The 27,215-nt window shown below is 34.8% G+C and overlaps 1 protein-coding gene across 3 annotated transcripts in view; it reads left to right on the top strand.

Moving 5' to 3' along the window:
* Window positions 1–27,215, top strand: part of Magi3 (membrane associated guanylate kinase, WW and PDZ domain containing 3) — a 249,114-nt gene that overhangs the window by 195,679 nt on the left and 26,220 nt on the right. For all 3 annotated transcript variants that reach the window (XM_076862940.1, XM_076862939.1, XM_076862941.1), the window contains exons 7-15: window positions 3,609–3,666; window positions 8,104–8,198; window positions 10,886–11,074; window positions 12,780–13,385; window positions 14,601–14,632; window positions 16,118–16,274; window positions 18,981–19,072; window positions 21,109–21,301; window positions 24,124–24,312. In XM_076862940.1, coding sequence (XP_076719055.1) covers window positions 3,609–3,666; window positions 8,104–8,198; window positions 10,886–11,074; window positions 12,780–13,385; window positions 14,601–14,632; window positions 16,118–16,274; window positions 18,981–19,072; window positions 21,109–21,301; window positions 24,124–24,312 — 1,611 coding nt within the window. The remainder of the gene's footprint in view (window positions 1–3,608; window positions 3,667–8,103; window positions 8,199–10,885; window positions 11,075–12,779; window positions 13,386–14,600; window positions 14,633–16,117; window positions 16,275–18,980; window positions 19,073–21,108; window positions 21,302–24,123; window positions 24,313–27,215) is intronic.

Genomic DNA, 27,215 nt, shown 5'->3' with positions numbered 1-27,215 from the left:
TTATTTGTATGTGATGCTGAGAATCAAACCCAGTACCTCACACATGCTAGGCAAGCGGGCTACCACTGAGCCACAACCCCAGCCCTAGACACAATATCTTTATTTTATTTATTTATCTTTATGTGATGCTGAGGATTGAACCCAGGGCCTCGCACTTTCTAGGCAAGAGCTCTACAACTGAGCCACAACCCCAGCCCATTTATCCATTGTTGATTCTGGAGTTTGGCTATTGTGAATTGTGCTGTTGTGACCATGGGTATGCGTGTATCTCTGTAGTATATTGACTTTAATTTTAAGTTCTATCAATTCTAAAGTTCTAAGTGGTACCCTGCAAAAAAATTATTTTTTGAAAATAAAAAGTATAAGATATCAATGTATAATTTGTGGATTTTTAAAAAAATTCCTTCTTCTTAACTCCTATATGTAATTGGTAACATTAAAGTTCTAAACTTTATAATTTAAAAACTTGTTGTTTCTTGAGTATTCATTGGTGCTATGCAGTATACTAGGCATTTTATTGTATTTTATTTCGCTCCGTTCTATCCTATTCCATTTCCAATCCTGGGGATCAAACCCAGGGCACAAGCAAGTCATAGTTACTTTTACCAGGTAGTTGGTATCATTCATTTTCACTCCCCACAAAAGCTTGTGTTTATCTTCATCTGTCACTTGCCTCTTCTGTCTTCCTGTCTATAGACTATGAACTCCTTGAGGTCAAGAACTATATTGTGGGGCTGGGGTTGTAGCTCAGTTGGTAGAGCATTTGCCTTGCATGGGTTCCGTCCTCAGCACCATACAAAAACAAATAATTAAAATAAAGGTATTGGGCTGGGGATGTGGCTCAAGCGGTAGCGTGCTCGCCTGGCATGCGAGGGGCGATGGGTTCGATCCTCAGCACCACATAAAAATAAAATAAAGATGTTGTGTCCACCGAAAACTAAAAAATAAATATTAAAAAATTCTCTCTCTCTCTAAAAATAAATAAATAAATAAAGGTATTGTGTCTGTCTACAACTAAAAAAAATGTATTTTTTTTAAAAAGTACCATATGGTGATTCTAACTTTGATTTCTATATAATAAAGAAGGAGAGGGAAAGAAGAGATAGAAAGAAGGGAAAAAAGGAAGAAAGAAAGGAAATGAATGAATAAATCCATCCGTTAGATATTGTATAAAATTATTAGGTAGTTTAGTCTTGCTTTTATTACCTTCATTTTTAAAAGGCAATAATGAACTGCTTCTTTATCAACATTAATCTACCATGCAAAAAAGCTGAAATGACATTAGTGGTAAGAATTTAAAATTACTAATATTAACTCTGAAGATAAATTGCTACATTTGTTTGCTATCCTAAAGAAGAGCCATACTTAATCTTTTAGTTTCTAATTGCTATAAGTAAAATGCTAAATCAACTTCCAAATTAACACCGGAGTATATTTATGTGGCTCTTTCATGCTTATTAATTATTAATGTTCTTTTTATTGAATGTTGCAGATTTTTCAGATATTAAGTATATTGTTTCAGGTGTATCTATAGCTCCTTCACTTTTCCAGCCTTCTCTAAAGACAATGTGAGTTCACTTGTAGTACATTGTTGAATTAACCCATACTCAGCGCCATTCAGTCCCCTTGCTATTTCAAGAAAACGTCTAGTAAAGAAAAAAATAATAATCTTATAATGCTTTGATGATATTATTATTGTGCATTTTTACAGATATAATTAAAAAAATTCCTTCCTATGTAACAATTAGTTGGTGATAAAATATCACACCTGGTTAACTGATGACTGTGAGCTTTGTAGCTACAGAGGATCAAAATGAACTGAAGTATATTACGTACTTCTCATCCTACCACCATTTTCACATAATTATTTGAACTGTACCACTATTCTTGTTTGTTCCCCTCAAACATTCCAACCAAATCTTTAGAAGGAAATCCTCCCTAAACTTTGAAACTACCAAATAATATATATGTAATAACATATGCAGGAGAATAGGGGCAGGGGATTTCAGAATTTTTCTAGTATTCTTTTATCCTGAATGCAGAATAATAATTTTTATTAGGGCAAACAGTTTAGAAAATTTGTCTCTTTCATTAATAAGTTTCTTCATATATTCTAATCCTGTTTGCTATCCAGCATAGCAAAGTACGTGTTTCAGCATAGCAGAAGCACTCTAAGGAATTGAAAATAAGCCAGGTGCGGTGGCGCACACCTCTAATTCCAGTGGTTTGGGAGGCAGAGGCTGGAAGATTGTGAGTTCAAAGCCAGCCTCAGCAATTTAGTGAGGCCCTAAGCAACTCAGTGAGACCCTGTCTCTAAATAAAATACAAAATAGGGCTGAAGATGTGGCTCAGTGGTCGAGTGCCCCTGAGTTCAATCCCTGGTACCTTCCACCCTACAAAAAAAAATTAAAAATTAAAGTATAAGACATCATTGTGTAATTTGTGGATTTAAAAAAAAATTTTTTCTTCTTAACTCCTATATGTAATTGATAGCACTGGAACTACCTGCTAGGAACATTCCTACAAGTTTGATCCATGCCTGACTATTGAGATGGTTCTTCATGAACCTTAACTTTTCAAGGAATGCAAAGTGGGAAGGAAAAAAAGATTCTTTCTTGACAAAGTCAGTTTATATTGGAAAGGCCAGAATTTTTTTTTTAACTACCAGAAATTTACTATCAGTTTTTCTCACTATATTTTTTTAACTTAGAATAGATAATAAATATATGGGTGCTCAGCATAGGTCCATGATAGAGGGCTTGCCAAGAATTAGTGCAAGGTCAAGCACCACCACAAACAAACAAACAAACAAACAAACAAAAAACACTTTAAAAGGAAAGGGGGACATGGTAGCACATGCCTATAGTCCCAGCTACTCTTAAGATCAAAGCAGAAGGATCACTTAAGCCCACAAATTTGAGACTATCCTGGGCAACAGACATTCCCTCTTAAAACAAACTAAAACACCAAAAACCTAAAGAGCAAACAAAAAAAAGAGTGCGAAGTAAGATATTTCTTTGTTACTATTAGTACAGAATACACAGCTACAGGCTACTCAAAGCACTATGGTAGTTAAACTGGTGTTATTTCAGATGCACAGGTCAAGTTAATGCAGGTGCTTGTTTAGGTTTTAAACAAATCCAGATTACTCACTTGAAATGGCAAAAATCCAAGGCTGAGCTTTCCTCAGAAGAGAAGTGGGTCAGAATGTAATAACATAAATTATTATGCATAATAGTGAAGAATTTAACAAGCAACTGCTACTTGTATTAGGCTACAGAGTAAGTGTATATCCCATCAGCCTTACCAGGCTTCTTAAATAAAAGAAATAGTCAATGGTTTTTAATAATTATTATATTTTATGATTTATAAGTCAGATAAACAATTTTTAGTTTAATGTCATCTTTTGTTCTAGGATTTCTAATTACTTGCTGAGATACACACTGGCTACTGAAGAAGCTTCTGTGACTTAAATTGTGTTTATTCTTTGAAAGTGAACTCTCATCTTTCTAACTCCCAAGTATTAGTGAAATAAAGTGAGCAAACTTATACATTGATAATTCTTTGATTTTGAATCTAGCATTTCATTCATTTTTCTTTGCTTACAGAACTTCCTTATGGCTGGGAGAAGATAGAGGACCCTCAGTATGGGACATACTATGTTGAGTAAGTTTGTTATCTCAGTTAATGTTCTCTCAGATGTTCTCCTTTCAGCATACACCTTTAGGGAATACTAGATATGGCACTTCTTGCTTCTGTGAATCTAGTGTGTGCATGTTTCAGCTAGTGCTCAATAAATGAACACTTACTTCACTGACCTCGAACCTCCCAGAAATTGGCTTTGAATTTCTAAATATAGAAAGTAAGAGGTGGAAGCCTGGTATGTGCCTGTAATCCCAGCTCCAGAGGAGGCTGAGGCAGGAGGATCACTTGAACTCTGGAATTTAAGACCAATCTGGGCAACATAGTGAGATCCTATCTCAAAAAGAGACAGGTTGCTTTGAGGATTAGTTGCTGGAGATAATGTCATTGCTTCTATCCCTTTAAAGAGAAAAGCAGTAGATAGAAAACTGAAATGAGGGCACTGGATAGAAGAACTCTTGAGGTCACTTCCAACACTACCAGTGTGTGTGCTTCTGAAAACAATTAAAGGACTTTAAGGGCATCGTAACATCAGGATCCAACATTTTGAAATACACAATTAAAAGTGTGTTCTCCTTTGAGTTAATAAAAGAAGGCTTAGTATTTTTTTCAGGGGTGAATGTTGCTTCTTATGTAACTGTTATGGTTAAGTTTAAGTATAAATGTGTGTCAGAGAGGAGCACAAAACACCTGCATGTTATCCAGAGAAATTAGACCAGTGTCACAACTGATTTTTCTTTTTCTGATCACTACGTTGTTACAACCATTAGAATAGCCTTCTTTCCCAAATGCTACAGATAGGATTTCAACCCTAGGTGTCTTGTATCAACAAAAATTGTATCAGGAACATTACTATTTACCTAGAACTCAGAGTCTGAACCTACTGCCTGAGTGGCGAAGGCAAAAATTATATTTTCACTTGGAAAAATAACAAGCACAAAAATCTAGGTGTTTCAGTTTGTTTTGTTGGTACTGGGGATTGAACCTTCAGGTGCTTTAGAACTGAACCACATACCCAGTACTTTTTCTATTTCTTTATTTTGAGACAGAATCCCATGAGGTTGCTGAGGCTGGCTTCAAACTTGTGATCCTCCTGCCTTAGCCTCCTGAGTCGCCATGATTACAGATGTGTACCACTGCACCTGTGTAGAATCTTCTAGTTTTATGATTGCTTTTTAATTTTTCATCACACTTGTTGACATAGAACAATGCCTTTTCCTGGCAATTATCCCTAAAGTAAGGATCTCTGGCTTTTACTGTAGTCTTTAAAATATAAATTATTACCGAGTCACTCTGGTTAGAGAAATTTTTGGAATTCCTTAAAATCCAATATGTATCCTAAGAAAGCAACTCAATTAGATTGACCTTTAGGTGTATAACTTCACAGTTGCAGTTTGTTGGTTCTTTTCAATAGCCATGCTGATTTTCTTTCCATTGTGTTACTTAATATGTTGATGATACTGATGAAATGTGATATGAAGAGTATATAGCAGCTCTTTTGTTATTTTTTTCTAAGGCATATTTAGTTTTGAAAAAAGAAAAAAACAGCTGTCTTTCAAGTCAAAGGGGTATTTGAAAGCCAACTGAAAAGGCTTTATGGGATTTTTTTTCTTCCTCTTATAGTTTAGCCTATTTAAATTGGGCTTCAATCAACTATTATTTGTCATTGACACTGCTGAACATTTCTGAGATAATGATTCTCATTATTAGCCATTCCAAGTAAATTTGAATACATGGGCAAGAGGTGAAAGTCATTTGCCTGTTATAAAATCTTGAGATGAATGATCTTGTTCCCATTAAGCAAGAATATAATATTGAAGCAACTTTAGGGCGAATCCTGAAGTGACATGCTCCCAGTTGTCATGGAGGTACGTGGAACAGCCTGAATTAAAAGCAACAACATCAGCAGCAGCACTGAGATTTTGTGTGATTGTTCCCAGAATGAGCTCATTTACAGGAAGATAATTTATTAGATTAAGAAAGAGCAGACAGTACTCAAGATGCACATTAGTATGGAGTCAGCTGAGCTACAGAGTGTGGCTTGATTCCCAGATGAGCTACATTTTGAATCTCAACTGTAGTAATCTGCAGTGAGTTTACTGATGGAGATAAAAAGCTGTTACTTGAATGGCTACTCTTTGGCTCTCTTACTTTGTCAAACCAGATGGCACAATGATTGCTTTTGGCAGGAGCCTTTGAGGAATAACAACAACTGCAATAGCATTTTTTTTCTACATGAATTTTTATTTTAAAGGGTGATATTCTGAAATGGATTATTTTTTTAATGAATTTGTTTCAGAATTTAATGATAGGACTTTACAAAATATTTACATATTTAAAAATCTTGGCTTTATTGTATCATATTAAAGGCCTCTTGGGCTGGGATTGTTGGCTCAGTGGTGGAGTGCTTGCCTAGCATGTGCAAGGCACTGGGTTCGATTCTCAACACCATATATAAATAAATTAAATAAAGGTTCATCAACAATTAAAAAAATTTTTTTTAAAAAAGGCCTCTGATATATATCTAGTTTCTTATCTCAAATTCTTCATGAATTTGTTGAGGTAAATTTCTAAAATCTAGATATTAGATACAAAATTATGATACAGATATTCCAAATATACATTATATGTTTAATTATGCTTATCTGCAACCCTTATTTAATTTTTCTGACAATCTATGATATTCTTTCTTAGGAAGAAAATTATTTATGGAATATCTCTAACTCCCTGGCTAATTATATGGAAAACAAAATCTGTTACATCTTATTTGTTTGTTACATCTTATTAATATGTGTATATAAGTAACTAAATGAAAAGGAGAGTATTTTCATTTTTTGTTTTGTTTTAATCTGAATAATTTAAGGTAACAGATGCACTTAACTTTCTTCATTAAGTCTTCTATTCTTTTTGTCAGAGAATTTTTAGGAAAAAAAATTTATCATACGCATACTTCTACCCTCTTCTCCCACACATTACAGAGGATATAAACACAAATCACTACTTTTTATGGTCTAATGCCTGGGTGGCAAAATGAGTCATTCTAGATAATAATGTTAAAGGGAGCCAGGGGTTCTTTCTAAACAGATTTGTTCTTTTCTGAGTGTCAGTCTTTAGTTTGTTTCATTTTTCCTTAAGAATATGTAAAATGTCAGTACCTAATAATTTTTTTAAAAACCTTAGATTTAATAAAAACCTAAGAATTTTATTTTCACAGAGGTTTCAACAGTTAACTTAATGTGCCTCTGTTAGTTTGAGGCAGAAGCATGCTTAAGCTTTAGTGAAATTGGAACCCAGAGGATCTCCAGTGGAACTTGCCATATTTAGAGTTCTGAAATTAAACAGCCACATTTGTTGTGGAATTTATATGCCCTAGAAGCCTAAATGACAAAGAAACCTAGCATTCTTTTCTATATGCTATTTATTTTGACCCTGCTGCCCTTTCACCACTATCACCATAATGTTCACAAATGACAAAGTATATATCTGATTTATGTAGCTATTTATATGTAGATTTTATAGTAGTAAGCCTGTCCAAAAACAATAATATCCTGAAACTCTCATGATCTGATGTTTAATTGTTACCCAGTAATGTCAATTGTTAAAGTGGACTTTACTGGAAAACATATCATTTGGCTAAAATGTCTTTGTGGCAGTGCTAAGTATGGTTCCCATTATTTCTACGTTAGACCTAATAGTTTTACACATATTTTTATTTATTTATTTTTTAACATCAGTGTGTTTACTTACCTGACTCACTATATTCCCTGTGTAAAACAACTGCTGCCCGTGGAATGTTGAGTTCTATTGACTAATGACCTGCCCTCTAGTCTTCCCACATCCTTCTACTTTCCCTCAGATTTCTCTGCTTTCCAAGAGTCAGTTGGAACTGTTCCTGATCATAAGTGCTAGTTAAACTTATCTTGTACTCATAAAACTAAATTATTATATAACTGTGAAGAAATGTAAGTGTAAAAGGAAAGAGTTATTCTATAAGGCAGTGTGATAAAACAAAGTCATTTTTCTTAGTTGCTACTGAATTGACGTGGGCAAGTAATATACTATGATACTCTTCAAAAAGTTCTTCAAAAGTATCTCTACAGCTTGCTTCATTTTGGAGAAACTTAAAACCCTACTATCATTAACTTCCTTTAAAAAAAAAATTTAACTGACCAATTTACCAGCACTTCTGATTACATCAGGTAAGGTTTTTAGTGGAGTTTCGACAGTTGTTACTCATTATATTGACTGGATTTACTGAGAAGCTATAATTAATGTGTCTCATAAGCTTCAGTAGCTTTGACTTCCAGGTTCCTTCTGCAGGCCTTTTTATCTCTGTCAGTTTCTCTGTGTTCTGTAACCTATTGAATACCTACATATCAATCTCTTAATCTATGGTGACAAAATGGTATGACTGTCTATTTTAAAATATGTAATTTTCTCATATTTTTCTTCATTTTATAGTCACCTTAACCAGAAAACCCAGTTTGAAAATCCAGTAGAGGAAGCCAAAAGGAAAAAGCAGTTAGGACAGGCTGAAATTGGGTCTTCAAAACCAGGTAAAACTTTGTGTTTGAACTATTCTTCTAAAAATCAATTGTGAAATTTGTGTGCTGAGTTAATAAAAATGAGTTTGAACTTTTCATTGCTAGGGCTTTGAAATTGAACATACAGTGTCTAATTGTTGCCACTAAAAAGATATGAATAGTCTTAATAAAACATCTGAACATTGTGAGAATACTGAGATTTTTCTCATGACTGTATAAAAAATATGAAATTATTGAGAGGAAGGAATGGAGAGATTTTTTTATTAATTTGAGGTTTGAATTTGAAGATTAGATTATTTCTTTATGTTTAAGGTCACACCCAAGATTTCTAGTCATTATGTGCTTCTCCCAAGCTAACTGCTTAAATATAATGTCTGTAACCATTCAGAATCCTGCATTAATTAGTATTAATTAGCATCTAATAAGTCTAAGAAATTCTTTGCCTACATCATATTCTAGTAGGATAATGATGTAGGTAGATATTAGTAATATCAGAATTATTTGGGGGGCATTTTAAAAATACACAAAGTCTTTTTATTTTTGTTTTACTTGTTTGTTTGTTTGAGACAGGGCCTGGAAAAGTTGCTTAGGGGCTTATTAAGTTGCTGAGGCTGGCTTTGAACTTTGGATCTTCCTGCCTCAGTCTTCTGAACACTGGGATTACAGGCATGCACCAACATGCCTGGTTCCATGAGATCTTAATGATCCTAGTTATGTGTATTTTGAAAAAACTGTGCAGGAAATTCCTATATTTTATCCATTCCTTCTCATTTCCTTCCCCTTTCTCAACTGTCATTTATAGCCAGGGGTCTATTTGGTCATTTTGTAGTAATTCAGTGAACTCCCTACTTGGGTTGCCTATGAAAAAAAATGGTTCTTTTTTGCAGCTACTCTTTAAAATCATAGACCAATCTCTCCTTAAGTTTTGCATATGCTTTAACAAACATTTTGAGTTTAACAAATATTTTTGAGTGTTACTATACGCCTGGTAGGGCTTTCTAGTCACTGGGTTTTCAAAAGTGATGGAGATTAAGACAGGTCTCACCATTAAGAGATCATAGTTTCTTATACTAATGGTTGTAGCCTGGGGTGATAGGTGCTATTCATTTAACTATTCATAGTAGTTAAATGTGTAGGCTGAGGAGTAGTTTTGAAATTCATCTGTGTAATCTTGGATAAGTTCCCTAAATCCTTTGTGCCTCTGTTTTCTCATTTATAAAGTAGGAATAAAGCTAGAAATGGTGGCACAGGCTTGTAATCTCAGCAATCCACAATGCTGATGCAGGAGGATTACAAATTCAAGGCTAACCTCAGCAACCTAGTGAGACCCTGTCTCAAAATAAAGGGGACTATGGATATAACTCTGGCAAAGCACCCCTGGGTTTAATTCCCAGTATCTAAATAAATAATATCTGCCTCTTAAGATGGTTATAAATATGTAAATTAATGCATAAAAATGTTCATAAACATTTCTGAGGCATTTGATTCTCAGCACCACATATAAATAAATGAATAAAATAAAGGTCCATCAACAACTAAAAAGAATTTTTTTTTTTTAAGTTTATAATATTTGGGCTGGAGTTGTAGCTTAGCAGTAGAGCGCTTGCCTTGTACCTGTGAGGTACTGAGTTCAATTCCTAGCACCACATATAAATAAGCAAATAAATAAAGGTCCATCAATAACTAAAAAATTTGTTTTAAAAAAAGTCTATATATTTGGCTTGTGGCTGTCAATAAATGCTTTTATTGTTATTAGTAGAGATGTACAGTATTCACTTCTTATCTGCTGGGATATCTTCCAAGATCCTCAGTGTATGCCTAAAATCATGAATAATATAAAACCTTATATATATGCTAATAATACACACATACACACACACACACACACACACACACGCACACACACATGCCTTTGATGAGCTTTCGCTTTCTTTCTTAAAGGAAGCCCTGTGGCTTCTCTTTGACATATACAAATCACCAGCATCACTACTCTTGTTGCTTTTGAGACCATTAAGTAAAATAAAGGTTATTTGATGACAAGTACCTTGACTTCATGAGAGTTGATCCGATAACCCACATGAATAGTGTAGACAGCATAGATACGCTGGACAAAAGATGATTCATGGGGCTGTAGCTCAGTGGTAAAGCATCGCCTAGCACAAATGAGGCACTGGGTTCAATCATCAGCACTACATAAAAACAAATAAATAAAAAATAAAGGTTAATTTCTTAAGAAAAAAGTTGATTATGAATCATATGTCCCAGGTGGAATGGAACAGGATGGCATAAGATTTCATCATGCTATTCAGAGAGTCATGCAATTTAAAACATGAATTTTTTATTTCTGGAAATTTTCTATTTAATATTTTTGATTTATAGTTGACTGTGGATAATTGAAACCACAGCAAAGCTATGATAAGAGGATACAACTCTAGGGTGAAAGAAAGTAAGCACAAATAAGACAATTAGGAGAAGAAAAGGTAGGTGGTTTCCTATAAAAGAAAGGGATTCATTAGCTATTATTTCAATGATTTAGTTTATGAGCTTAACGGCTAGTTTTCTGCATTAGGTTTGCTCTGATTTTCTATCCTTTATGGTTTCCTTGAGTTATATAGACTATCTTGAAAATTGGCTTTGTGTGGGATGTAAATTCATCATAATTATTTTTGTTCTCAAACCCATTTCTTGTTTTGGCCCAGATGTGGAAAAATCACACTTTACTCGAGATCCATCCCAACTTAAAGGTGTCCTTGTTCGAGCATCACTGAAAAAAAGCACAATGGGATTTGGTTTTACCATTATTGGTGGAGATAGGCCTGATGAGTTCCTACAAGTGAAGAATGTGCTTAAAGATGGTCCTGCAGCCCAGGATGGGAAAATTGCACCAGGTAATGAGTTTGTCACAATCACTTGAAGAGCAGTGATACTATAACAAATATTATAACAAAGAGGATGAAGATACACACACACACACACACACACACACACACACATACACACATATATACAGTGAATTATAGAACTAAAGAAGGTTACTGTATTAAAATGTTTAGCCTCAAAATTAGAAGCATGCTAGCTTGAGGAAAGGCTATTTTTAAAAACAAGCAGATATTATTAGAGGAAACATTAAATTTATTAATTTTTGGAATATTTTGTATAATTTTAAGATAATTCGTTGGTTATACAAAACTACAGTTTTATTAACCATCTCAGAAAACTATTTGAACATTTGATTTTCTTTGATTATGTAGAGTACTTTGGAGCTAGGATTTGCTTATAATTGTTTTTGAAAAGAGGTTCTTTGTTAAAAAGGTTATACTGATAACAAATTGTTATATCCTGCAGTTTTTGTTTTTTTGGGGGATGGATACCAGGGATTGAACTCAGAGGCACTTAACCACTGAGCCACAGTGCCAGCCCTATTTTGTATTTTATTTAGAAATGAGGTTTCACTGAGTTGCTTAGTGCCTTGCTTTTGCTGAGGCTGGCTTTGAACTCATGATCCTCCTGCTTTGATCCTCCTGCTTTAATCTCCTGCCTCAGTCTCTTGTGCTGCTAGGATTATAAAAGTGATTATAATACTGTAAAATCAGGAAAACAAAATTAAATTTTATAAAGACTAATTTAGCTGACTTTTCAGTGTTTTAAATAATATAGTCATTTTTTGTGTTGAATTTTTTGTTGTGGCTTACACTTTTAAATATCTGATTTATAATAAATTCAGAATCTCTACAAATAGAAGGACACTAAAAGAAAACACATTAAGGCTGGGGTTAGTGGTGGAGTGCTTGCCTCACATATGTGAGGCACTGGATTCCATCCTCATCACCACATAAAAATAAATAAAGATATTGTGTCCATCTACAACTAAAAAATATTTAAAAAAAAACAAAACACATTTATAAGTTGACATTATTCAAATTTCAGTTTTATGTTTCTCAAATGAGAATAAATTTTTAAGTATATTTGTAACCTGTGGCCTGTTAAAATCAAGAAATAAGGGGCTGGGGATGTGGCTCAAGTGGTAGCACGCTCGCCTGGCATGCGTGCGGCCCGGGTTCGATCCTAGCACCATGTACAAACAAAGATACTGTGTTCGCCAAGTACTAAAAAATAAATATTAAAAAAATTCTCTCTCTCTCTCTCTCCCTCTCTATCTCACTCTTTCTTAAAAAAAAAAAAAAAAAAGGAAGAAGGCGGTAATGAAGGATAGCTTGTATGTGCAAATAGCCAGTGATGCTCCTCTTCTGTGCACTAAATACTTACCACAACATATTGAACTTTGTGTGGCCACCTAGGTAGGACTCTGTATACAAATGGTGATAATAAAATTTGCAGGGTTTTTTTTTTTTCCCAAATAATTCACTTGAACTTGAGGTCAAAACTCTTTGCTGCTAAAATAATTAAGATTTTAGATATTTATATAAATTTTTTAGTGAGAAGTCATGAGAGAGAGAATGTCTGTTAGAAATGTTATCTTTTCAGTAATTAATGAACAGTAAGGTAATTCCAGAATTCAAATTTGGTTGTTAAATTTACTTTTGCCTTTTCTCTAGCAAAAAGTTATTTTTTAACATGATTATATTTTATCAGGTGATGTTATTGTAGACATCAATGGCAACTGTGTCCTTGGTCACACCCATGCAGATGTTGTCCAGATGTTTCAGTTGGTACCTGTCAATCAATATGTAAACCTCACTTTATGTCGTGGATATCCACTTCCTGATGACAGTGAAGATCCTGTTGTGGATATTGTTGCTGCTACCCCTATAATCAATGGACAGTCATTAACCAAGGGAGAGACTTGCATGAATACTCAGGATTTTAAGCCAGGAGCAATGGTTCTGGACCAGAATGGAAAATCTGGACATATCTTGACTAGTGATCGTCTCAATGGTGCATCAGATCCAAATGAGCAGAGAGCATCCATGGCCTCATCGGGCAGCTCCCAGCCTGAACTAGTGACCATCCCTTTGATTAAGGGTCCTAAAGGTTTTGGGTTTGCAATTGCTGACAGCCCCACTGGACAGAAGGTGAAAATGATATTGGATAGCCAGTGGTGTCAAGGCCTTCAGAAAGGGGATATAATTAAGGAAATCTACCATCAAAATGTGCAGAATTTAACACATCTCCAAGTGGTAGAAGTGCTAAAACAGTTCCCAGTAGGTGCAGATGTACCACTCCTTATCTTAAGAGGAGGTGAGTAAAAGCATAACAAAGAAAAAATCTTAATGTTCAAGTGTTTATATTTTTTAATTGTCCTTCTTTATAGGTTAGAATGTCTTTCCCCAGAAGATTTCACTGGTAATCCACTGATTCTGTCTGATTATTTCTATAAGTAGTATCTTTTTTGGCAGTGTTTTAGTTACTAGTGGTTTCATTTGTGTCCATTATTGATTTCTTTCCCACTGTATTCTTTTAAAAATCTGATTTATGGGTTTAATGACCAGAGAGAGCCTCAGTATTATGCTCTGTCAAGTGAAACATATTCTCTTAATTTCACTTTCTCTGTTGATGAAAATAACAGAAATTGACTCTTTCAACCAGTGGTGTTTCATCTGGACTTCTATAATACACCAAAGATCTTCTGAAAGAGCTCACATCTCTATGGATAAGTAAAACATGGTGTGCTTTGTTAACCTGTTGGGCAAAGGCAGTCATGATAGCTTGTGCTCAGAAAGCTTTTATCTTAAGCTCTAATGACTGCCTGTAAATGTTAATTAAACCTCACTGTGCTTATATGAAAGAAGTGAAATTTTTATTTTTCAAGGTCATCAGCTGACACAAACTGTTCCCAGGCATTATATATCCAGTTCCAAGCACTAACCACAAAGTTGCATTTTAATAGGCTTTCTCACATCTGTACCTATAAATGACTAATATTTTAAAGAATGAAATTTAGTCCTACACTTTCATATCACTCTGGCTTTTTAGTTAAGTTTTTTTTTTTTTTAAAACAAATGAAGACTTTATTAGCAAGTTTTTCTTTATTCTTGTTTCTTTGAACCTTTTTGTTTTTTTCTCATGGTGATATGGTAGAGTGTGCTGAAAGTCAGAAGGAAATCTCTTTGTTAGTGCTGGACAGTTATCAAGGGCTTTGACAAATATAACAAAGAAACCTGAAGTTGATGTCCAACAGGTTGATGTCATTTTCTGCCCTACTTATTGGTTCTATGGTGTAGAAAAGAATCTTAGTTTACCTTATCTATTAAATGATAATAGCATATATGCCTTAGGATTGTTATGAAAATGAAATGAGACAATAGATATATAATGCCTGGCACATAGAAAGTGTTATATAAAAAGAGTTTACTAGCCTGCTGGAAGTCATAGCTAGTTTATCATAAACATTAGCAGTATGTATGATCTGAGGATGCTGTTTTTAAAATTTGGCTCATTTTTTATTTTTTTAAGGCCCTTCTTCACCAACTAAAACTGCCAAAATGGTGAGTATTACAGTCGTCCTCAAGTGTTTCTTCCCTACTCAACAAGCGAGGTGCCAAATTTCCCTCTGTGAGAGCTCATGAGATGGTGGCTGGAAAGAGTCAGGATGACAAGCTGATCTCAAACTATGCTTTTAGGCTATTTATTTTATTTATATATATAAAATTATGTAGATATGGAAATGAAGTCAATAGTTTTTAAATTCTAATTTAGTTCTGGAGTCTTTCACCTCAAAATTAAAAAAAGGTTTCTGATTACCATCAATCATACACCATTAAAGGAAAGACCATCCAATATTAAATGAATCAATTTCTTCTAGCCCACTAAGTAGGAATCCTTTGCAAATTTGCTGTTGTATGGATCAAAATGGAAGAAACACTCAGCTTCTACCCTCTTTATGAACTGTACAATCAGGTCCAGTGTGAACAGACCATTCACTTAAAGTCACACCATATTTTTGTGTACATTTCTCTGCCTCCCTAGCATTATTTTTAACTCCTATGCCACTATATCTATTAGATGCCATTGCAGCCAGTCACCCTAATGCTTTATAATTGATGGAAGGCTCTGGTGACATTGAACAACTTGTGACAGAATCCTAGGATGTGTGGGTGATGGGATGTGGCTGCTTTCACCTTCTCTTCCATCTGTCTGGGTGTAGGTCAGCAGGGAGATTCCCCTGTAACATGGTACTTTGTGGTGCCCGACCCCCTCACTGCCTCTTCCCAAGCTGGTGCCCTTGCCTTCTAGTCAGCATTACTTATAGAAATCTGTAATCTCCTGTCCTAACAAAAATTCCGGATGACAAGCTGATCTCAAACTATACTTTTAGGCTATTTATTAGATTTCATTTCTAAATTTATATTTTAGTCATTTTGCTTGACAATTATTTGGGGAAAGTTCTGAGTAGAAAAGGTATCAAAATAAGCTGCTCTGTTTTCCCTTCTCTGATTGATTGCTTAACATGTATTTATTTGAATTGACCAGGCAGAGTTTTCAATATCATTTTTATAACCTAAATTGGAGTTAACGCTCCCTAGTCCATTTTCTTAGGAGAAACATATTCATTGGAAATTAATTCAGTGATTGGAAGGTGGAGCTCATGAAGAATTTGATGAAGGTATTCTCTGAGGCTCCCTCTTGCTTTACTTAGAAGTGCTTCCTTGTATTGGATTCCTATTTGTCTTCATCCCAAAGTCAATTTTTGTCTTGGTGATACAGAGAAAATGGAAAAGTTGTTTAAACATAAGACTAATTGAGGTACTTCACTTGACATCACTATAACCCTTTTTCTAATTTAAGTTAAATATGTTTTAGCCAGATATATACATGAAATTGAATTCCAAGACTGTCAGTAGACTGTGCCCTTTGACCCTACCACTTATACAGCTGTACCCAGTCGCTGTACTTAGTTCAGACAGCAGTTTTATGAATTAATCAACCATTTTATTTTAAAAAATACTAAGTAAGTCCCTTTTCCATTTCAGAAAACAGATAAAAAGGAAAATTCAGGAAGTTTGGAGACTATAAATGAGCCCATTCCCCAGCCTATGCCTTTTCCACCCAGCATTATCAGATCAGGATCCCCAAAATTGGATCCTTCTGAGGTCTACCTGAAGTCTAAGACTTTATATGAAGATAAACGTAAGTAGTGATGGAATATTTCAGGAGAGAATATAATAAGATAAATTGATTTATTTTTAAACTAGAATCTTCCTATCTTTCAAAAGGATGGTAAGAAGTTATTCCTTCATTCCATTTTAATATGATTCTCAGCTTCTTACATGTACATTCAATGTTCATTTATTTATTTTTTAAAAAACTGTGTATTAATTTTTTTGGCCAGCAGTCTAGCAGACTCACATTAGGCAATTGGAATACAGAAATAAATAGGTTACATAGGCCCTGCACCCAGAAATATTATTCAAGGCTAAATGGAAAAGCCAAATGTGTAATCAAATAAGTACTTATATAGATAAGTACACATGAGTCTACCAGGTACAGTTATAGAAGGATCAGCTGCTAATTTGGATCCAGAGTAAGAAATGGTCAGTTTTTCAGTGTGAGTGGGACACAGTAGTAGGCAAAAGCTTCATAGAGGAAGTAAAGCTTGAGCTAAGACTTAAGGACAAAGAGGTGCTTATGAGGAAGACAAAAAGGAAAGACAGAAGGAGTAGCATTCACTTGCAGGTTGGTCTTGTGTGGCCTGGTTCTAAGGTATGGCTGGGTGTGATTGGCAAAGGAAGCCAGAGACAGAGCAGGGGCAGATAGTGAGAGCCAATCACTGACTTCTGAAGAAGCTGGAGTTGGTCATATAAATGACAGAGAGCCACAAAATGGTTTTAACTATAGGGAAAATATTTGAGGGCCTGTGTTTTAGAGAGATTTTTTTGGCAGGAGTATATTTTAATAGGAAACCAGAGTCAATGCAGAAATTCATTTTTATATTTATTTACCTACTGATGACAAATCTTTTCTAAATTAAAATTACAGCTATAAGTAGGTTTAATTTTTAAAAATTTGTTCTTAAACAAGAGATCTGTATGTACCATGAAAAACATATACCCAGATAGAAATATAATATGTAATTCACTTCATGCTTATTAACTTAGTTGTAGATCTTTATTATCATATCTCCAGGCCATATCTAGAAAGATAAAGACCAGGTGTAAGCATGGCAAAGCAATAATTTAAATTAGCATAACTGTACAATTCCTTCCTTGAGACTTCCAATTCACAGCCTGATATAATTTTAATATTGCAGTCCCATTGGGCCTCACCCATAAAAATGTACTTTACTCATGATTTCTCTAATTTCTAAAGTTCTGTGATTTTTTTCTTCTTTTTTTGCTGATGGGAATTGAACAGAGAGTCTCACACATGTTAAGTACACACTCTACCACTGAACTATACCCCCAGTCCTAAAGTTCTGTGATTCTTATAATAAGTACTTACCTGCAGAGATTGTTTCCAAAGAATATTATCAAGAATTTACCTCACACCACATTTTACTTACTTTTTTATTTAGTTCCCTGATTGTTTCTCTCTTTTCCCTTTCTAGTATATACTTCTTACTCATGAATAGCATTAATATATTCCCACAGATAAAACCTTAGTCATGAAATAGATTTTGCTCATTTAATATTCTGATGAATGCCACCTGCCCTTTGGGGACAGGATGGCATGGGTGAAGAGCTGAGAGCTTGGAAATCAAGCTGGATTAAAATCTCAGCTCTACCATTCTCTGTGTCACACTAGGCAAGTCACATAGGCCCTTGGTTTCCCCTCCTAGAAAATGGGGCTAGGGAGAGGTGTTAGCTATTATTCGTTTTCCTTTAAAACATTATCCATCTTACAAATTTAGGCTAAGTAAGTGATTCATGTCAGATATTTTCCTGAAACGAAGGTATTAGCTTTAGAGCAGAAATAAGGCACCCTGTGAAAAATGCAGGCTGGAAGTCTGATTTTGAGACACAGTCTCACCAAGTTGCTAAGGGTGACCTGGAAATTGCTATGCTTCCTGCCTCAGCCTTTCGCCTGGGCTTGATAACAGGTGAGTACCACTACTCAGGCTCATCTTCCATCGCTTCACCCATATGTTTCCATTCTTTTTACTCAAAGCTAATTGAAAAGAGAAATTACTTTAAAGGCCTAATTGATTTTTTCTAGAGTAATTTTAAGTTTCCCACAGAGCTAACACAGGACCCTTCTATGCTGACTCTAATAAATGGGGGGCACCTCCTATAACGGGTGCTGTGAATCTCATACTTTGGAAAATGGCACATTTCCAAGTTTGTCAATGGCACTTGGTTCCAGAGCTCCATTCTTTTCCTGTCAGTCCAACATGGCATATCCTAAGCTGGCTTCCAAGCCTTCTTATTTCCTTAGGGCATAAAAAGCCCCTATGTCTAATGTGTTTTCTGGAAATTCAGATGCATGAAAATATTAATAAAAATTATGTGCTTCTCTTACCCCCATAAAAAAGGATTAGAAATAAGGCATTTTACAGGCTCTCTTTTCCTAGGCTTTAAAGTGCTTTGCTCAAATTTGGTTCCTTAGATCGTTTGTACCTATTAAATATCTAACACAAATTGAATAATTCTGAATTGAAAGTTCCAATATTGATTGGAAAGCATTAAAAGTTAGTGGCAGTATAATATTGAGAGCATAGGATTTATAGTTGAATTCTCCTGTGTGTGTTACACTTTTATGTTAATTTTCACTATCAAAAAGATGATAGTTTACTGAATTGCTCTATAACATTTTTCTACTAAATATTGAACATAATTTTGTTTTGATCCTTTTTAAATAAATAAAAATATTTACTTTACATTTTCTGGTTTTTCTTAGCACCAAACACCAAAGATTTGGATGTTTTTCTTCGGAAACAGGAATCAGGGTTTGGCTTCAGGGTGCTGGGAGGAGATGGACCTGACCAATCTGTAAGTGTAAATACTTTGGAATATGGCCATTCCTGTTAAAATTTTTGAGTGGCAATTTGATGAAATATGGTGGATTTTTAAGGTTTTTTTTTCTCTTATAGTTTTAATAATATGAGGAAGAACTGCATTTATATGAGTATCACAGTCCCCAGTTAACCTGATATAGTTTAGGGTGAAAACTGTAGGTAAAAACTGAATATGTCAGCTGTTCATTGGACAGTGATTATTTTCTTTGGAACTAATTGAAGTTTGTTTGGAGAGGAAAGTGTTAGCTTTTTGCCACTATGATGAATACCTGAGAAAAATAACTTAGAAGGGAAAAGATTTATTTTGGCTCAAGGTTTCAGAGATTTCAATCCACAGTCAGCCGGCTCCATTGCTCTGGGCCTGAGATGAGGCAGAACATGAAGGCAGAAAGGTCTGGTGGAGGAAAGGTGCTCAGCGATGTAACTAGTAAGAGGTGGGCAGAAACAAAACATAGTCCCTAAAGCCCATGCCCAGTGACTCACTTCCTTCAACTAGGCCCCACCCTAACCCTACAATTTCGCCATAGTCCATTCATAGTATTAATCCATCAATGGACTGATTTATTGATAAGGTCAGAGGTCGCTTTCCAAAATTCATACCTTCAAACCATACTGCACTGAGGACTTACCCTCCAACACATGAGACTTTGGGGGACGTTCTAGATCTAAACCGTAACACTGGGGGATATAGCTTAGTGGTAAAGTATGTGCCTAGCACACACAAGGTCCTGGTTTTCATCCCCAGCACTGGAAAGGAAAGGCTACTTTAATTTTTTTATTACCTTTACCTTTGTTAAACAGATTCTAAAACATTTTTCTTCTTTAAAAGACTTATAATCCAGTGTCCTCTTTGCTACAACCACTCTACTTTCTGAATGCTCTATAGAAAGTTGGCATGAGCCTATGCATATTATTTCACCTAGTCTTGATATAGGGTAGGGTTTTCATGCTCAGTACTTTACATCATTTCATTTGTTAGCTAGAGGAATATAAAATAATTAATATTTCTGTCCAGAAGGCATAAGAGCTACATTTGCAAAGCATTTGCAATCTAGAATTTTGTTTATGCATAATTCTCACATAAACTTAATTTTGTTTTTAAGTTTTGCCCTTGGTATTGAATGACAAAGAGTAAAGGATTACCTTCTTATACTTGGAAGTTAGATAAGCAATACTAATTTTTTTTATGACATTTCTCTCTATAGCTGAGTGGATCTCTTTTTTTATATATATATAAATATATTCTAATAGTAATATTGTTTATAATTACAGTAATCATTGGAACCACATGAAGCTTAAGGCACCTTGCTCTGTATAGAGCAAACATAAGAAACTTTGTTTTTGATGGTATATGTATTTTTTATTATTTCCTTTTTTTTCATATTCATAGTATTTTCTTAGACTTTTTAAGAATTTGTTTTTAATAACTCAAGAACAGTCTTTCTCTTAAATGTCAGGGTCTCCCAGGTCTGAAACTAGCCTAAAATTCAGGATTGCCTAATTATAGGAGTCTAATTATTGGTGAGCAGAATGAACCAGATATGCAAGTGGATACTAGTACATGCAAGTGAGGAACACTTGTACTGTCAGTGATGGGAGAATCATAAAAATGATCCCAGTTGCTGTGAAAAACATGTAAAAAATTTTTCCTGACAGAATAATCAGACTTGTACTCTTAGTAGCTACTACACAGAATTGCATTTTCTGAGTTTGCTTTGTTACATTGTGGTGATGGAGATCATGGTGCTTTTTAAGTTATTGAACAACTTTGTATTTTTTTTTATTTACTCAACCCTGAGAAGCTAGAAGGATTACATTATGCACTGTGGTTATTTGAAGTACCATTTTAGAGAATGGGCACTTTCTAAGATATCACCTTTTTGAAATTGACTGAATTCATAGATGAACTGCAGAAGGTTGTTGTTTTGCACACTGCTGAGTCAGGGAGTCCTCATATCTTCAGCTAACCTTGGTAGATTGTACAAACCAACCTATGCTTTATCTTACCAGATATATATTGGTGCCATTATACCCCTGGGAGCAGCTGAGAAAGATGGCCGACTCCGTGCAGCTGATGAACTAATGTGCATTGATGGAATTCCTGTTAAAGGGAAGTCACACAAACAAGTCTTGGACCTAATGACAACTGCAGCTCGAAATGGCCATGTGTTATTAACTGTCAGAAGAAAGATCTTCTATGGAGGTCAGTGAATTGTTTCTGCTTTGAAAAGTTAAAAAAGAGACAAAGAGACTTAATCTTCTTTCTAGGTGGCTTTGCAGGGTATTTTATTATATTTAGTAGTATATGAAATAACCACTTGGTATGACCAAAGACCCCATTGTGGAAATCCATGTAAGGTCAAAAGGATTCAGAAATAATGCCATTATAAAAACAAGAAAAAAGTTTTGGACCTCTTTAAGATTATATTGATACATTGATAAATTTTACCAACATAGCAATGCAGATCAAATGAGAGTTTAAATCTGGTTTTGTTTTGTTTTTGCAGTACTGGGGATTGAATCCGGGTCTCACACATACTAGACAAGAATTCTACTACTAAGCTGCACTCCCAGCCCTTTTTACTTTTTTTTTTTTTTTTTTTTTTTTTTTTTTGAGACAGGGTTTCACCAAATTGTCCTGGCTGACCTCAAATTTAAATTCCTCCTGATGCTGCCTCCCAGCTAAATTCTTTTTTTTTTTTTTTTTTTTTTTAGTTACAGATGGACAACATGCCTTTATTTTATTTTTTTCATTTTTATGTGGTGCTAAGGATCAAACCCAGTGCCTCACACATCCTGGGCAAGTGCTCTGCCAACCCCAGCCCTAAATAAAATTCATTTTTTTAGACAAATACAATTATTTATCAAGGTATCCCACTAGCTGAATATCAAAAGATTTCCTGAGGAAATCCCAGATATTCCAGGAAAGTGAAATTTTTCTACAAGAAAAGTTTTAGTAAAATATAATTTAACATTTATTGGGTACTTACAATGTCCTAGATGCATGAGTTATTTTATTTAGTTCTCAAAACACCGTGTTGTAAATATTGTCATGAACTAGTTGTATAGTAGCTCACAGGAATACTAAGAGACACATAGCTGGTAGGGAGTAGGCTGGGATTAAGTCATGGTTTAATTGCCAAGCCCAGGATCTAAACTATTACAGTAGGATACGAACAACTCTTGCAGTTTTCTTACCAATAGCTTTGTGAATATAGAATTTTTAAAATAGAATTTTTAAAAGCGAATTCACTTAGAAAAAGACAACTCTAGCACAAGAAACCTTATGGATATATTTGTTCTATTCATTTAGTTTCTGCTGTATCCCCATCACCTAATGCCTGGCACAGAGTAAACATCAGTAAATGTTTGTTAACTTGATGAATATTCATATAATTCTTTTTTGTTTGTTTGTTTGTTCCTGTTTGGGGGGGGGTTGATTTGTTCATTTGTTTGTTTCCACTGCTAGGAATGGAACCCAGGGCCTCACTGGGCTACACTTCCAGCTATTTTGTAACATCACTCTTAAAAAATGATTGCAACATCCAGCTGGGCATGGTGATGCATACCTGTAATCCCAGCAACTCGGGAGGCTGAGATGGGAGGATCTTGAGTTCAAAGCCAGCCTCAACAAAAAGTGAGGTGCTAAGCAACTCATGAAACCCTGTCTCTAAATAAAATGCAAAATAGGGCTGGGGATATGGCTCAGTGGTCAAGTGCCCCTGAGTACAAAAAAAAAGATTGCAACATCCAAAATAATGGTCATTTAGAGAATCATTTATCAGTCATTTAGAGAAACACATAGAATGTAATGCGATTCCCTCCGTTTTGTTGTGCTAGAATTAGAGTTTATCTACATTCAGTAAGATCATGAAAAACATCATGGAGAAAGATGCATGAAGAAATATCATAGTAGTTTGGCATTATCAGAGACATTTTAACTAATTCATTCTAACCATACATTATGCAGGAATTTTTTTTTCAGTGATTGGATATTGGTGGAATTATGTTGAGATTCTGAAACATATTCTTAAAATCATATAAATTTTCAGCCAAAAGAGACTTTAAAAATGTGTATTCCACCATAGTAGTATGTTGGGACTATTAATGATGTCCAACCAAATGATCACACAAAATAAGCCTCTTTTTTTTTTTTTTCTTGCAAGAGTGAAAAGATAAGAATTTATTTAAGTGTGAAGAATAGAAACAGAACTCTTGCAGAGGCAAGAGGGGACCTGATAGAAGGTTACCCAAGCCTTTTTTTTTTTAAATCAATTAGAACTAAATTATGTCATTCTCAGATTCCAGTGTCATCCTTGAATGGCAGAAAAAGGTGTGAGTTAAATGCCCATTTTCTGGAGATCCTTTATGATCTTATGTGTGCCCAGCACAGTCTGCTGTTCATGTGCACAGTTTGTTATGTGCCCCAGAAAGTGGGGGAAAGAAAGACCAAGAACTGCTAAAGATGAACTCATTTAATCTCATCAGATCAGAAACATCAATTGTAAAACACATCATATAAGGCACATCCTGTGCAGATGGCAGACTGTTAGAATGGGACAGCATTTGTGTTCTCATGCTTTGACCAGACATTGATGAATATCGTCACTGAATTAATTTATATTTATAGTTGATATAAAAAGAAAGTTTATCATATAGTTCCTTATTATCTACTTTTGTTAAAATAACTGGTCAAGGTTATAAACCTTGACATAACTAAAACAATTTCAAGAAGAATATTTTTACTATCAAACCTCACAGAGGCTTTGAGAAACTTTATTTAAAATGAGATAACACTAGATCATATATATTTGTCCAATATATACTTTAAGTATTTAGGGAGTCACATACTGTTACTGCCTATATCTGTACTTAGATTATACTCAAAACTCACATTGGGAGGCTGCTTTTGTATTCTTTGTAACTAGAAACTAAATTTTATTTGAGAGGCTTAGCACAAAAATACTTTATTTACCAAAAATTATGATTTTCCAGAAATATCAAAACTAACCATATTTGTTGTAGAGAAACAACCTGAGGACGACAGCTCTCACGCCTTCATTTCAACACAGAATGGATCTCCCCGCCTGAACCGACCAGAGGTCCCAGCTAGGCCTGCTCCCCAGGAGGCCTATGATGTTGTCTTGCAACGAAAAGAAAATGAAGGATTTGGTTTTGTCATCCTCACCTCAAAAAATAAACCACCTCCAGGAGGTAAGGGTTCCTATAATCTATCATCTCTCCCTGTAAGTTTATCATTCTGAGCCTCCCACTGGAATTTATAAGATTAATTAGGAACCATGTATAAATGTCCTTAGAGATGTATTTTTTTTTTAATAGTGAATATTTTTCTATTTTTAAAAGTAGGAAATCTGAACCAAATCTTCCAGGCTTCAGATTTATCCATCATCTCAGATTCCATAAAATAAGTCTCAGTTCAGTTTGTATCAAGATTGTACGAGTGACCTGATTTAATAGATTTAAAGAAAATTGGTTTTTTTTTTTAAATTTTTGAGCACAGTGTTTTTAACTTAGAAGTCATGTGTGTAGAAATGAATTAAATACTAGAAGCAATTGAGAAAAAGCAAAACAGATTAATGGAATATCTATCTTGACCCAAATATGTCTTAGTTCTTTCATATTACTTAATAATAATTGCTATATTCTGGCTATAAATTGTTGAATGATAAGAGGCCTTCTCTCCTACCTTTCATATATATCTCACTAAATGCTAAACCTTTGAAAATTAATCTGAATATCCTGAACCAAGTTTAACAGAATTCTTATATCTGGGAAGGATGAACGTGCACGAACACACACTCCAGTTCCATCAACAAAGGAGGGAGTACATGTGGGAAATTCGGGGCTGTTATGATTCAGCAAATTAAATGTTTGTCTTGTCTTGATATTTCTAAGAAATGGTAATCTTTATATATAATTATAAAATCCAATTGAATGTAAAATGATAACCATCACATTGATATATATTATGCTTGTCTGAAGGTAACTTTATTTTTCTAAGTCACATAATACAAATGTTGACCACATGAAAATATGCCCTTGCTTTTGCCAATGGATTTGATTATATCTTGAATAGGGAGATCCTTATAGACTAGATGGTCATGAAAACCTTAGTGAAAAAAGAAAACACTTTCAGGAAATGGTTATGAGCCAAACCAATTTGAAAAAAAAAAATGGTAAAATTAATGCAAGTGTGTAAAGGAAGAAGAGTCTATGACATGGATGAGTTATTGGTATAGTGTCAGGTCACTGCTCACTGATACTAGTTTCCATTTTCTGAAAGCAGTTGCTATGGCAACACTTGGAACTGGAACTGTCACTGATGCTGTGAGGATGATTATGTGGCCTGTGTCAAAAAAATGAAAGGAAAGCAGCTTTTAGGTGGTTTTTGTGTTGTATCATTGGAAGTCAGTCTTTTAAAAAACAAATAACCATTTAGGATAATTACATTGTCATATACCATATAATAATCTCAGACATTTAACAAAAATAGTGAAAGATTATTATTCAGTGTCATAGATGCTAAACACTTCTTAGATTGTATTCCCTTACTAGCACTGCAAAAATGAGCAGTCTAATGTTTACCATAAAAATAAGTGATATAAAGGGATCAGTGAAAACTTGTATTAAACATGTTTAAACATATTTTTGTAAGTATTTGTTTAGATTTAGCTTTTTAAATGTTTTCTTATTAATTTTTTTTTACTTCAGTTATTTTGATGGTTTTGCACGTAGAGATGATCAATCTCTAAATAAGGTAGTGTCATTAAATATTGGGTTTTGTAGTTATAAACAAACTTGGATTCAAACCCTGTGTATGTCTTTAATAATGATCTGATTTTGGGTAGATTTACCCATCAAGAGCCTGGAACTTTAGTACATGTTAACTGATGCCGCCATTGTTATCATCATCATCATTATTTAGGAAATTTCTACTGGCTCTTGACCTGTTTTGTTTTGTGAAAGCATCTCCATCAAACTAGAGGCTAGTCTTGAATTCATGGGCTCAAGCAATCTTCTCGCCTCAGTCTCCTGAAAAATTGAGACTCTAGTCTGCACCAACACATCTGTGACCTACTTTTTTAAAGAAATTTTAAAACATTTGTGGATTCTTAATAATGAGATGGGAAAGAAAGCTCAATTAAAATGTACAATCAAGGCAGCAGCTAATATGTGGCAGGAAATGAGTGTTTGCAGTTCATTGATTATCAGTCTGAATACTAAAATATGCTTAAGTTGTTGATAAATTTTATATAAAGTACCTGAGATTTTCTGTCATGGTGCAAAACCAGAATTCACTGACCTGCTAGTTAATAATCTCACAAAAATGCTGACCCCTCATGCCTTCTTCTTAGAATATCATTCATCTCATACAGATAGACTGGTCCTGGGGTGAGCGAGTATGAAGAGCTTTCCCTCACAGAGGCTGAGCAGTTGCTGCAATCTCTCTAGCAAAGAAGGTGTGGTTTACAAGGGAATTAGTAGCAGTGGAGAGGCAGGTATCCTTTCTGTAGATTCTTCACTATGGACTTCATCTTAGAACTCTGCTCAACCAAGGTTACTTTCTTCTGAGTAAATGTATTTTCATCAGGTGACATACATCTCAGAGTTCCTCGTAGCATTTAGAAATTCTGAGATTCTCCCCTGTTGACTCTGTTGAAGACTGGGATCTGGGTTAGCGTCCCAGTATACCTCAGTGCTGAATGAGCACTGTGCTTAGAAAAGGCCTCTCTTAAGGTGAAAAAGCCCTGCTCATTTTCACTTTGCCAGTACTTCGGAGCTTTTAATGTTACTCTTATTGTATTGGTCTTCAGTTCTTGTTTGCAGAGGATTTCTTTAAGAAGGGGACATGTCTAGTTATTGTCCTTTCTGATCCTGAAAAGAAATGTTGAAGAGCACTAATGTGATCTTAGCAGCGAGGAGGCAGATTGTAAGACAGATTGAGGTCACAGATGAATGAAGATGGATGAGGTGGCTTTGTGGCGAATGCCCTCAGGCTGTGTACACAACAAAACCAAGGCAGGGCTGTAGGTGTGTGTGTGCTCTAAGGGAGCACCTGGCAAAACTTCCCAGTCCATTCAGGACCTTTCTGCTGG

This window comes from Callospermophilus lateralis, chromosome 7 (assembly GCF_048772815.1).
Source record: "Callospermophilus lateralis isolate mCalLat2 chromosome 7, mCalLat2.hap1, whole genome shotgun sequence".
Taxonomy (NCBI): domain Eukaryota; kingdom Metazoa; phylum Chordata; class Mammalia; order Rodentia; family Sciuridae; genus Callospermophilus; species Callospermophilus lateralis.
This window is presented reverse-complemented; position numbering and strand designations above follow the sequence as displayed.